General features: G+C 32.6%; 1 protein-coding gene across 1 annotated transcript; it reads left to right on the top strand.

Moving 5' to 3' along the window:
- The first annotated feature begins 259 nt into the window (after positions 1–259).
- On the top strand, positions 260–4561 carry MTACP-1 (mitochondrial acyl carrier protein 1). The gene is made up of 2 exons (XM_085730001.1): positions 260–501; positions 4151–4561. Exons 1-2 carry the CDS (start codon positions 319–321, stop codon positions 4325–4327), a joined length of 360 nt encoding a protein of 119 aa, XP_085586127.1. The 5' UTR covers positions 260–318; the 3' UTR covers positions 4328–4561.
- The last annotated feature ends 9694 nt before the right edge of the window (positions 4562–14255 follow it).

Below are 14255 nucleotides of genomic sequence, written 5' to 3' on the forward strand. Positions count from 1 at the left end.
ATTGTTATTTTTTTAGAGGACTTTAAATATTATTGTTAATTTTTTTTAGGGGAAATATTATTGTTAATTCTTAAAAAAAAAAATACCATTCTTAATTATTTTGTGTTTGAGGGAGGTAATTATTATTGTTAATTCTTAAAAAAAAAAAATACCATTCTTAATTATTTTGTGTTTGAGGGAGGTAATGAGAAGAATATGGGGTGTGTAACTAGAATATTTTGAGCTCTTTTTCTATAGTGCGTGTGACAAGTTCATCTATCACTCACTCGTTTCCAAAGAGAACAAAGAGAAACAGAGAGATCGAGAGAGAGAGAGAGAATGGCACTGAGAGCAGCTATACTCCGCCATGTTCGTATTCCAATCCAATCCACTCCAAAATTGCAACCATGGAATGGTTCCATTCGATCCATGTCTTCACACGACGATCATATCACCAAAGAAGAAGTCGTCGAGCGAGTCCTCTCTGTCATCAAAGATTTCCCCAAAGTGGATCCTTCAAAGGTCTCTTCTTTTCCCTTTTATCCCTTCATTTTTGCATAATGTTTAGTCTTGATTACTGTAAGATAGGAAAAAAACTGAGAAATGAGTATTCCTAATTGTTATTCTGTTGATTTATCCAAATGGGTTGCCTCGAAATTTGGAATTGTGAAAAAAAAATGAGTAATAGGTGACCCAAATCGTTAATCTGTTGATCTGTTCAAAGGGTTTTTGCTAAAGTTTGGAAATTTACCTTAATAACTATCTGGGTGGTGTTTGTAATAATGTTAAGGAGTGTGAGAGAAGTGAAATGTGTGTCCCAAATTGTTATTTTGTTGATTTACCCCAAATTTGAAAGGTTAGCTCATGAACTATCTTAGGAGTGTTTGTTTGTGGTCTTAATTTGTGTGGAAAATTAGAAATGGGTTTTTCCAAATTGTTACGTTGATTTTTCCAAATGGGTTGCTCTGAAAGTTTTAGATTTAGGGTCTGTTTGGATCAGCTTATTTGTTATTTGAGGACTGTTTGAATTGAGTTATTTGAGCTTATCTACGGGCATAAGCCAATGTGAGACCGTTTGAGAGAACTTATGAAAACAATTTATCACATGTCCATTAGCATGTATATCTTATATGATAGCATTTTGACTTTATTTTATCTTTTGTTATAAAAACAGTTTATACATAAGCACAGTGATAAACGTAAACACTTATACGATAAGCACTTAATTAAGCTGTTTATTCAAACAAGGCCTTGCTCACCATCTGGGAAGTGTCTGTTTGGCTATGTGGGGATTCGAGGATTTAATGAGATATTATGTGCAAGAGAAAATTGTGTTGCAGTTCTCTGCTGATAATATATTACTCAACTGAGATTCATTTTGTAGGAAAAACTAGATGGCTCTTTGGTTAAATTTTTATTAACACTTTCTTTAATGTTATTTTCTAAATGGGCATTATCATTGCGGAGTGTAAGAAGGGTTAGATCTCTGCAGTCTTACCTTAATAACTGGTGACTGGTTTTCTACACGGCATTTTGAAAAAAATAATTTTATTCATAGTTTGCTTGTATATTTGAACTTTATAATACTGTAGTTTTATTTATTTTTTCAAAATATTGAGTTGAAATGGAAAATATATAATAAATTGGAAAATAACACTACATTGAAAAACTCTCATTTTATAAAGCCATTCCAGATTTGACATGAAAAGGAGTTAGGGACTGGAAGTGGAAGACATTCCCCTTGCTTTGATTCACTTTGCTCTTTTTCCTTTTTGATCTTGGCTTGTTTTTATCCTTGTACTACTTAGTAACTCTCTCCTCTCCTCCTTAAAGAAGTGTTGCTTTCATTAAAAAAAATTCAAGTTCCAAATAAAAAAACTCATCAGCTAGTAGTATTCTTGTAAAAGGTACTAAAACTGTGCAATCATAACCCATTTCCTAGATACACACACTGGTTTAAAAACAACACTTTGTTGATTAATCTTGTCAAAATTCCAGTTTTGTCCAATATTGCCCATGGCAGATTGCGGTGGCGGATTTTTTGACAACTGCCACGGCAATTTGTGAAAGATTGCGGCGCCATGGTGTTTTATGGTAGAGTTTGAGTTTTGGACTTCTAACTCTTCTGTATTGTGCATAAGGAGGAGGCATATACGCGCTTTATGGCCTAGTTTTCTACTTTTTTCCTTTGGGTGGGGGTGAAGGAGGCGGCGGAGGGGGGGGGGGGGGGGGGGGGGGGGGGGGGGGGTTTAATCTTTAATACGTCCATTGTTCCCAAAGTAATATTTGAACTTTTCTTTGAGATTTTCGTTATTCCATTTATTTAAGTTGAAACAACACTGATATGCATACAAGATTTGTTCATTGTATAAGGTCTCATCATATTATTAACAAGTTTAAACCAAAATATGTAATATGTTAAATTCCCAAACTTAGATAATTAGGGTATGCTTGGTTTTGAAAAAACATCTTTCTCTTGTATTTCTTCTTGTTTTCTATTTTTATCACAAAAACAATTTTGTTTTTACCTTGTTTCTTGTTGTTTGTAGAGGAACAAAGAAATCAATTGAATGTTTTTGTGTTTATTTCCTGTTTTCACTTTTAATTACAAAAATACCACATTATTTTCACGTTGTTTCTTTGTTTTTAAGGATTTGTATTGGAAACCGGGAAAATAACTATTTTTTGTTTCCGTTGTTGCCTTCATATATATTTGAAAATGGGAGACAAAGGGAAAACGATGTTTGTGTTTTCATAATCAAAAGTGAAAACATGTAATGCGAACGGATAACATTTTCTGAAATTAAATGGACACTCAGTTTTCTCCCACAACTCTTGTTTAGCTATTGATAGAGTGATTTCCTCCAAATTCAGAAACTTCAGAGCTAGATATTTTAAGCATATGTAGAAACTGGAATAGGTCCCAGGGGATTCATTTATTTGAAATCTAACATAAGCCAAATTACAAATAGGCAGCAGCAGCAGCAAATGCGCACATCTGCCGTTACCAAATGATTTAAGACAATTGTAAATTTAAAAGGCTCTGTTTTGGTCACTAATGCCTTACTTTAGGATCCCCATCTATTGAAATCTTTATATAGACACTTCGTTTTCGGATTTCATAAGTGACTTTATATTGTTCGTTTCACAATCTATGATGTATTCAAGTTCACTTCACAAGCTGATGAGCCAACAATACATTTACTAGTATTTCTTTAGAACACATATTATCGTATTCATTCTTAATTCACAATTTCCCAATATTTAAGAGCTCACAGTTATACATGATAAGATTAAGAACAACACAGTTCTCCTCCACTGCAAATACAATATTTGCAGGGGTAGTAAATTGTCTATCTTAGACTGTCTGGTTTCACATTCTATAATCTACCCCATTCATACTATTTGACAGAGTTGGAGTCTATGTATCAACTAAGTGTTACTACTTTCTATCTGATGCTCGAAGACTGAGACCTTGTTTGGATAAACAGTTATTTTAGCGCTTATCATATATGCTTATGAATAAACTATTTTTGTAACAAAAGATAAAATAAAGTCAAATTATTGTCATATATTAGCTAAAAGCTGTTTGTATAAGTTATCCTGGAGGGCTCATGGAAATAAAGGTGAAAACAGTTTATGGACATATTATAAACTGTTTCTATAAGCTCTCCCAAACAGTCTCACAATTGCTTGTCTCAGTAGAGAAGTTTAAATTAAGTTAATCCAAACATCACCTAATAGTTATCAACCACCAAGTCATCGTCACAGTATCAGTATATAAAAGTTGAAATTGGGTTATTCACATACATTTAAAAAAACAGCAGGTGAAAAACTTTGACGAGAATGTCCCTCACTTCGGTGACTGTTCTTCTTAGTTAAGGAATTTTCTGCTAGTCATAGTTTTTTAGAAACATTGTTTTTAATTCTTTTGAGCACAGGAGTCATCAAAGATCTTATTTTTATTTTTCCTCTTAAATTTTTATTTTCATTGGTTATCTTGTATACTAGACGCATGGACTTTCTTACTCTTGACTACAAATATTCTTCTGTAGAAAGATCTTTTTAATTTGTTTGTACTCATCTATTTTACACCTTGCATATTTGATCACACATTGTAAATTGTAAGCTGTGCAGATAATTTATATTTATGGGTTTAATGGTTTCTCAGGTGACTCCAGAAGTGCATTTTCAGAAGGATTTGGGTTTGGACAGCTTAGACAACGTCGAAATTGTAATGGCACTAGAAGAGGAGTTCAAGCTGGAAATCCCAGACAAGGAAGCTGATAAAATTGACTCTTGTCATCTTGCTATTGAGTATATTTCAAACCACCCCATGTCTAGTTAAAGTTAACCAATGTGTCTTCTTCCAATTTGGTTTCATGTTAAACTTAACATCGTGCAACCTTTACCTTTCACTGGATGTTTCTTGAATCTGGTTTATCTTATTATCTTTGCCTTTACCCTTTCAAATTGAAGTGAAATGGGTTGGTTGTTGAAAATAATATGGATTGTTCTGAAAAGAGTTTGTTTAGTGAAGAACAACAACGGGATATTTGAAGGGCTCTAATTTTACCTGTTATGTTTTGAATTTTTTTACTGTGCGTAAGAAACAGTGCTGATGGAGCTGTCATGATGAGGTCTAAACTCTAAAGCTACCATAAAATTTGATTCCATTTTGGCATAACTTTTTGAAATTAATAATTGAACAAAACAAATTTTTGCATAAACAATCATCATGCCTACCTACGTTTCTGAGTGGGTTGTTCCTTCAATAATGTTTGAAGTATTACATCATCTTTTCACAATGATCGCTCAATATGCCCGTCAAATTGCTTACACAATTTCAGGAAAATGTTGCAGCTCGATTGGGTTTTACTCACAAAAATGTCAATTGGGAGTTATGACCCGATTGGTTCCGATAGGCTTATTGAGCAATCCATAGATACCAATAGAAAATAAATAGGCACTCAAAACAAGTACATGTTCGAGCATCATTGACCAACTCCTTATTAATTTTGATTCATTTCAATATGAACAATTCAACAGATTCAATTGAATAAAGAATATACCAAGTCTGGAACAAAAGAATATATTGGCAATAAAAAAAAAGAAAAGAGCTTATACATAACATAGAATTGAAAAAAAAAATCTTGATTTATATTACTAATTCTATAAAGATTTCTTCCTGGCGAGCTACGACAATTGCACTCTTTTCACTCTGTTGCAGACTAAAGCAGCCGACGATCGTCTTCCTTCTTCCTCTCCATTTGGGAGCCCATCAACCCCTTCTATTTTAGGCATTGTCACATACAGTAGAAACTCTTTAATTTAATACTCGGTAAATTAATAAACTCTCTAAAATAATAAATTTGTCCGGTCCCGACTTGGGCCAATGTAAAAAATTGAAAAACTTGATAAAATAATAAGATAATAATTTTTCGGGAGATCCCTTTATAATTTTCGGTCCCAAGAAAATCATAAATTAATAATTCATAGAAACTGAAAAAAAAATATATTAAGAATACATTGAACACATTTGTTCCTCTTGTTTACATTTACTGTACTTCAAAAGTCATTATTGATTTCCAATGCATATGAACACAGTAGTGACTAATTTACGTTGAGTCTCAAGGTTCGCTGCAACGTAATTCCAAGAGGCATAGACTAATTTGCCTTTTTGTTTGGTATGTATAGTATAATTACTTAAAAACTTTTTAAATTAATAATTATTAATTTATCGATAAATTAATAACTCTAAATTAATAAATTTCTCCGGTCCTGACATTATTAATTTATAGAGTTTTAACTGTATATACAAAATCACGACATTCAAAGGGTTGTCAAAATTATGACGGTACAAACTTTGCCTAATTTAAATTGATAAATTTTTTGGTTCAAAACTTCAAATAACTTTTTTTAAAGGAAAAAAGCTTATAACATTTCATTAAGCAATCAAAATGCAAATACTTGACCATGCATCAACTAGTAATTTGTTCTTTAAAAAGAAAAAAAAAATTAACTTGTAATTTGTGGCTAAATTTACACATTCTAAATTAGAAGAAGCAAAATTACAATGAAATTAACTTAAAAAATTGAGTGAGGGTATCCCCACACGTTTGAATTTTGCTCTCCACCCAGCACGTTTTGCTCGCACCCTGCAAGCGTACCAAAAATACGCTTGCGCAAGTTAAGTCACGTAGCGTGACTTAACTAACGTACGTTGTATTTATGCGTGACTTAAGTCACGCACTACGCGAGTTAAGTCGCGCAAATAAGGTTGATTTTTAACTTTTTTTTTAATGCCCTCTTGAGGTCAAAACTTATTTGATACCCTCTTCGGTATATGCCAAATAGCTCCTGGGGGAAATAGTGATCAGTCCTGGGGAAAACGACATCAAGATGCCCTTTTCCCGACCGGACCGACCACTACTTCCCCCAGAAGCCACTGGTATATACCTAAAGCGGTATAACCACCCTAGAAACTAATAAGAAACAAAGAAGCAGAGCAAGAAGAAGAGAAAGAGTGGGATGATAAAATGTGAGGAAAAGAGGAAGCATGTGAGGGTTTTTATAGGGGGTATGAGGTATATAGCAATTAATGAGTCAAAAAACGTGGTCAAATGTGAAGGAAAACGTGCAAAAACCATTGAAGACCATTGACTACCATCCAAGAAACGTTTGTGCCTCAGTTTTTAGAACCGGCCAATTTACGCAAGTTAACTTGCGCAGTGCTTATAACGTGCGTGACTTAAGTCACGCACAGATTATATGATGCGTTAGTTAAGTCACGCAGTGTGACTTAATTAACGCAATATATTTTTTCTAATAAAGTAAAAAAAAATAAATTAGAAGATTAAAGTCAATAAAATAAATTTGAATAAAATTAGAATAAATATTGCGAGTGCGTGAATTCGAATAAATATTGCGAGTGCGTGAATTCGAATAAATATTGCGAGTGCGTGAATTCAAATAAATATTGTGATAGCGTGAATTCAAATAAATATTGCAATAGCGTGAATTCGAATAATTATTGCGTATCGAATAAGTGAATTATAATAAGTACACAACATTAATTCAAATAAAAATGACGTATTGAATAAATAAATTCGATAAGTACACAACATTAATTCTTAGACAATTTTATTTAGATATAATTTCATCTACGTTACATTACATTGTGATATCATTACATTACATTACGTAAAAGACATGTACGTCAATTCGGAAATGTACCTTCCAACTACAACAATTATCTTACCTCTGAATGGGGTCAATTCAAACTAGCTAAAAAGCAGGACTCCGGCATTCGTCCAGAAGTGTTTTTATTCCATTCCAAATGTTAATTTCTTGTTGGTCTTGGTTTTAAATGATGGTATCTAAGAGCCAACGGAATGAGGTCCAGACCTTGACACTTTGATACCATCATTTAAACGAAGCCAACAAGAAATTAACATTCAAAATGGAATAAAAACACTCCCGATCGAATGTCGGTGTCCTGCCATTTAACTAGTTTGAATTACCCTATCCAGAGGAAGACAATTGTTGTAGTTGGAATGTACATTCCAACTACAACAAATGTCTTACCTCTGAAATGGGGCAAATTCAAACTTGCCAAACAACAGGACTCAAGCATTTTGCTGGGCATTCATGTTTTCCTTTGAAAAGAATAAATTTTTGTCAGGCTTGATTTAGATGATGGTATTCAAGTGCCAACGAAATGAGGTCCAGACCTTGACACTTAATACCATCATCTAAGCAAGCCTAACAAGAATTTAATCTTTTCAAAGGAAAAACATTAATGCCCAGCGAAATGCTTGAGTCCTGGTCGTTTGGCAAGTTTGAATCACCCCATTTCAGAGGTAGGACAATTGTTGCAGTTGGAATGCACCTTACCCTAACTAATGACGATCTTCTGGCGGAATCAAGCTGTTGATGATATCTTCAGTTGATCTCAGCAACGTCACCCGCATATCGATCCACTGGAACTTGGTGTGCTCCCAAAACATACTCGTCACGTTTTCGTCGTTCTTTAACTCCACCCAAGTGAATGATACGCTCCCCTCGTCGAGCTTTGGACGTTTATATCGAACATTTTGCACCCTCCTTGTGTCTCTTGGGTTGACTCCTTGGTTGAATTCATTCAGTTGATCCTTGAGATCTCTTAGCGTTACATCAAGGCACCGAATCTTCAACCTCTGAGGTTCTCCGCCGTTGAATGTTGCATGAACGTCGATCCACCCGGCCATTGTTTCAAATCTACGCACATAGAAATTAAAAATAATTAATGAAAAACTCATTCAAACATTTAATCAAACACTTGGTGTGCATATTATACATAAACCCTAAAAATGATAACTACAACATAAACATGCAAACATCTAAATAATTAAGCAATATTACTCATTTGCATGTATATTACTCATTTGCATGTAACATTGTATCATATCTTGCAAAAAAAATAAAAATTTAAACAAACCCTAATTCTAAAAAAATCAACATAAACATGCAAACATCTAAACATTTTAAGCAACACAAGTCATTTACATCCTAACATTGTATGATTTCCTTCCAAAAACACCAAAATTTAAACAAACTCTAAATCTAAAAAATTTATAATTTAAGAGAACAAATCTAACATGCAAACTTAAAAGGTTAATGGTGTTTGATCATGAGAACTTACTTGTTATTGGAGTGTTGTTTGATTTGAACTTGAAGGAATTTTGGAGTTGGGTGATTTGAGAGAGATTTTTGAGATTCTAGATGAGAAATGAGGAAATGAGGTGGTCTGCATGCTTAAGACAACACGCCACGTGAGTTAACTAACGCTGCGCATGTTAACTCACGCAGCGTTAGTTAACTTGCGCAGAAATTAACACTTGCGCAAGTTAACTTGCGCAAGGGTATTTTTGGTAGGCTTGCAGGGTGCGAGCAAAACGTGCTGGGTGGAGAGCAATAATCCACACGTTTTTATACCATTTGGATCCGTTCTTCTGACACTGATCCACCGAATTGGTGTGGAGCTCACTTTCAAATGGACAGCTATAGGAATCAAACCCACATTGGTATTTTTGATGTTATTAAATTCAGGGAAAAATCAAACAAAATGAAAATATTAGCAGGACTCAATTATATTCTGCATTTCATGAGAAGGAGACAAAAATTTACATGTAAGCTACAAATTGATGAAAAAGACTACACATAGCTAGGTTAATATAAAGGGAAATGCTAACCGGTGTCCCAGGGCACTCGTTAAGGATGCTAAAAAGGAAAATAATATAGTAATTATTGCATTCAAAAATGTGTAATTAATCCATAAATAAGTCACTTTTATGGTAAGAATTTTCTTTTTTTGTATGCTTAACCAGTGGCCCGGGGCACCGGTTAGCATGACCCTAATATAAAATTTGTCTATGTCATGACGTTTTTGGTATATTCGTTATAAAGTTATGAATCTGGCCTGTACATGGACCATTATGCGCCTTAAAAATGACATAATTTGCACACTATCATTACTTTAATTATACAATGCACAGGTGAAACAAGTCTTGTATTAATAAATTCTATCATTAAATTAAAAGATATATGATATGACTCATTAATCAAATTGTGAAAAAGATATTTGTACATGGGGCAATATCATTTTGTTTGTGCATGTTAGACAAAGTCTGAAAATGATATAAAAATTATAATAAGAAATGGTTTTTTTAGGGGATAATAAGAAATGGTTATTAAAGAATTCAAAAAAAAAATGGTTAGATTATGTATTAGGTCCATATATTTAATCACTTACTATCAATTTTGTTCATACATATGAGTAAAATTTGACAAAGTTAGACACCTTCATGAAATATTCATAATCTCAGACTTATTTGAAAACGTCATATAATTTTAAAATTCTATGAATTTTTATAGGGTTGAGGTTGTTTGAATTAGCTTACTAGTATGAAATTAATTGATGAATTCACTCACTAAGGTCATGAATTTAATTGATGAATTGACTCACTAAGGTTATGAATGGTCCATGTAAAAGGGAATTTAATTGATGAATTGAGTCACTAAGGTCATGAATTTAATTCCCTGACTTACATATAAACAATCATCATATAATTGATGAATTGACTCACTAAGGTCATGAATTTAATTCCCTTTTTAATTCAAACAAAGTCAACCCTATAAAATTAGCTTATTCATAATTACTTTAATTCATTGTTGGTTATTTATTCTTTTCTCCATCTCTCTACAAAATCATCATATCGTCTCAATTTTTTTCATAAGAACGTGACCATTATTCACGGATGTGGATCCTTTTTCCCATGTTTTTTGTTATCTTTATTTATTTATTTATTTTTGTCAAATAACCTAATGGTTATAATTTCATATCTTAAGATGAATAAGTGAGCAAAGACGTTTGGAAGCTCCTGGAATTGGAACATGTCTCAAGGCTCAAATAGTAACACTTAAAAAGGGAATTAAATTCATGACCTTAGTGAGTCAATTTCATATCAACTGGTCCAACATTTATTAAATATTATTATCATCATAATCATCATCATCTAGCGTAGCACCAATGATATTATTTATTATTATTGAACTATTGCTGCCTTTCTTTTTTATTTTGTCCTACACCTTTGTTTTGTTCCCGTTTTTTTTTTTTGGTTCTTCTGCTGTCAATTTAAACGTTTCGAAAGAATCTTATCTTTTTGATAAAATAAATTTGGAGCAAGGTGATAATCTATCGGTACAAAGGAAACTAAGAAGACCTCGAAGATAAAAAAAAACACTTACAATTTTTTCTTTATATTTACCTCCGTTTAGTGGCTCGAAATTAGAACTACTAGACTCTTGACCCGTGCTTAGAAGTTAATCGAATAAGTCGCAATAATGTAACCATATATAGTTAATAGAAGTTTTATAAACATTTAAAAGACCCGTGCTCAAATAGACCCGTGCATTATAATTGGCAACGCAGCATCACTTTTTGAAATTCAGGTGAATATCGAGAGAGAAAAAAATGATATATTACAACTTTTGTTATTGCGGTTGCATTCTCACTATATTAAGGAAATATATTACAACTTTTGTTATTGCGGTTGCATTCTCACTATATTAAGGAAACCATTCTTAGAATTTTTTTAAAAAAAAATTGTAGGCATAAACTTTGTGTTAAAAAAAAAAGGTAGAATAATAAGTTGCATCAATAAGGTAGCAATATTATGACTTTTCTTATTGCGGATGTATTGTCACTATATTAAGGACATCATTCTATGAAGCTTAAAAAAACATTTTGTAGGCATGTTGTTTGTGTTAAAAAAAAAAAAAAGAATAATGGCTTGCATTAATAAGATAGAAGTTTAGTCACAATAGCCTAACTTATAATAGTTGACTTAAGATCTAACATGATTGATTTACAGGATCTTCTGGCTGTTTAGTATTTTGATTTGAAAATCTGCAACTAAATTATAAGGAGACGACACCAATATATAGAAAGTATTACATGTGAATGACCATTCACTTCTTGCAGTAATAACTCCTATTCATTGCAGCCATAAAAGCAATTACTTTCAAATGCTTTGTAATGCACTATGACGTTTCCAATTCCAAAAGCTGTTAGTGTTAATCATAAATACCAATAGTTGACATTTGGCGTGGCCATTGGATATCATTAATGAACTATCTATTGATTGAAATAATTTGACCTCTACAATAATAAGTATTAATTTATCTTTTGTTCACAATTGAATATCATTAAGTTCCATAAATATTTGAAATTCGAATTGTAAGTCTTTAAATGTGTTTTCAAATTTGACTGGTGTCGCCTATAAGCTATAACTAATATCATTAAGTTCCATTAAGTTCTATATGAATGACATGATTGAAGAAGGTTTAGTACTTGCAAATGATATTTGAAAAATGTTAGACTTGATGAACAACATATGTATGGAAATAAACTAATTAATTATCCTTTCCTAACCATACTTAATTGTTATATGCTATTTCAAACTGTTTTATGTTGACATAAACTTTTTGACATGCTAATAGGTTGACAGTATATTTAAATTAAAAATGTTAGACTTCAGGCACATCTAAGAAGTGAAAGTATATACAAAGCCTTAGTTGTCGAGTCGAAATAACCACTAAAATAAGTTTTGAATAATATTGTTTTTCAGAGTTTTAGCCTAATTGTAAATACACATGTGATTAGCCATCGTTGACTTTAGAATAGATCACACATATTACTCGAAAAAAATTATGAAATAGAACTTGAAACAGAAGTGCAGAATTATAAATTTTATCCATAGATGTTGTTTTGATTACAAAACCATCAACACAGAAGCTAAATACTCAAACTAAATAGAAAAACGCAGAAAAGAAAACAATTAAAAATGAGTCGTTGATGAATATCACATCTACATCATACATGCCAATAACCCCTTGATCACATTTACGACAAATTCATTGAATGCAAAAAACCAAACAAAGAACAAAATGAATAACAGTGAATTATTTAATATTAGAAATGAGGAATACAAAAGCTGAAATTAACAATTAACCTTGCAAAGTAAAAGAAGCTTCCGAGAACGACCCCGACGCAATGAAGAGCGAATTCCGACGTGGTGTACAGCGGCGGTGGTTCAACTCCGGCGTGGTGGAAAGCGAGTGAGTTTTGTAGATGATGAAGAGATGAAGACATTGATGCTTTTACTTTAGTGGGAGAAGGACGAAAAATGATCAAAATGAAGGTAGAAGATGAAGGGTTGGTGTGTGTGTTTGAAGAAGGAGAAGAGAAGGGTTTGTGTTGTTACGCGTGAGAGAGAAAGTGGGTTGTTAATCGAATTGGCATTAACTATGTTTTCAATTGCCATTAAGAGCCCGTTTGTTATAGCTTTTTTAAGAAAAAAATCACTTTTTTTAAACAAATAATCACTTTTAAGAGTTTTGCATCCGTTTGTTACAGATTTTTAAAAAAATCAGAATCTAAAAATAATCTAAAAACAGCTTCAAATGAGAAGCTGTTAGGAGCAGCTTAAAATAAAATAGATTTTTTTTAGAGGAGAGAGAAAATATAATTTAAAAGATTGAACTAATTTTGTAACAAAAAAATCCCTTTTATATAGTTGTATCCAAACAAACTAGATTATTTGTTTAAAAAAAGTGATTTTTATTACAGTAAACAAACGCAAAATAGATTCTGATTTTTCATATAATCTCTAAAATATAATCTCTAAATTATTTTATATCAAAATCACTTTTATTTTAATCGGTAACAAACGGGCCCTAAAAGTGTGTTATTCGTTTTCAATTGCATTAAAAGTGTGTTATTCGTTTTTAATTAGCATTAACTAAGTTATATGAGAGAAAATGAGGAGTTTGAGAATAGAGATCGAATCAACGGGTGAGATTAGATTAACATGTTTAGGAGGGAAAAATGCTAGAGATTAGGAAAAATTAGGGCAACATGTTTGCTAACCAAGTCTAGCTTTTATAATAAAGGATTGGATCCAACCTAATCCAAAACTTATCTTTCTACCCTTAGACCAAATAATTGGAGTTAAAACATTTGAAAGTTTCATGCGGTTTATGTGTCATTTTTCTTGTTGAATACTTTGTTCGTAAGTGTCACATGATTTATGAATTTTTCCAACAATATTTTCATCAGCCCCGGTCTTGTGTGTTGTGTTTTAGAGAGGACGAAAGTTGCACACGTATTTTCTTCTCGTTCTCATGTAGTTTTACTAGGAAAGTTTAGCAGGGTGTGTTTGATAGGATGGGGGTGGAGGTAGTTTCCAAAATTGAATGGATCGTTTTTTATTTTTTGCAGACTAGGAATTTGTTGAAGGGAAGAGAATTGAAGAAGAGAATTGCTTTTCCGACAATGAAAGTTTCCTATTGACACAAGTAAAATACTAAAATGCCCCCAGCGGTTGTTAACAACCGCTCTGCAAATCGCCGGCAGTTGACTGCCGCTGGCCCTCAGCGGTAGTTAACTACCGCCGAAAATTGCTTTTATGCACATCTTTTCACTCTCTTTCTCTCTCCTCCTCATCTCAAAGTAATGGTTACTGTATTTTAGTATTTTACTTGTTAACAACCGCTAGAGAAGCTTGCTCAAAATCAACCAAATTGAACAATAAAAACATTTTAAGTCTGATTGCATTAAATTCCACTATTGAACAAAATTGAAGGTTCTGAAACTATTGAACATAGATGGTGGCTATTGAGCTCTTGTGTTTCATTGCCTCCAAGTTGAATATTATGACAATCACATTTTTCAG

The sequence above is a fragment of the Medicago sativa genome, chromosome 7 (assembly GCF_051527215.1).
Source record: "Medicago sativa cultivar Bolivia chromosome 7, Bolivia_mono, whole genome shotgun sequence".
Lineage (NCBI taxonomy): Eukaryota > Viridiplantae > Streptophyta > Magnoliopsida > Fabales > Fabaceae > Medicago > Medicago sativa.

Coding starts and splice junctions, on each gene's coding strand:
- MTACP-1 (XM_085730001.1), top strand. CDS start 319: ATGGCACTGAGAGCAGCTATACTCCGCCATGTTCGTATTCCAATCCAA. Junction 502..4,150: donor CCAAAGTGGATCCTTCAAAG/GTCTCTTCTTTT, acceptor ATGGTTTCTCAG/GTGACTCCAGAAGTGCATTT.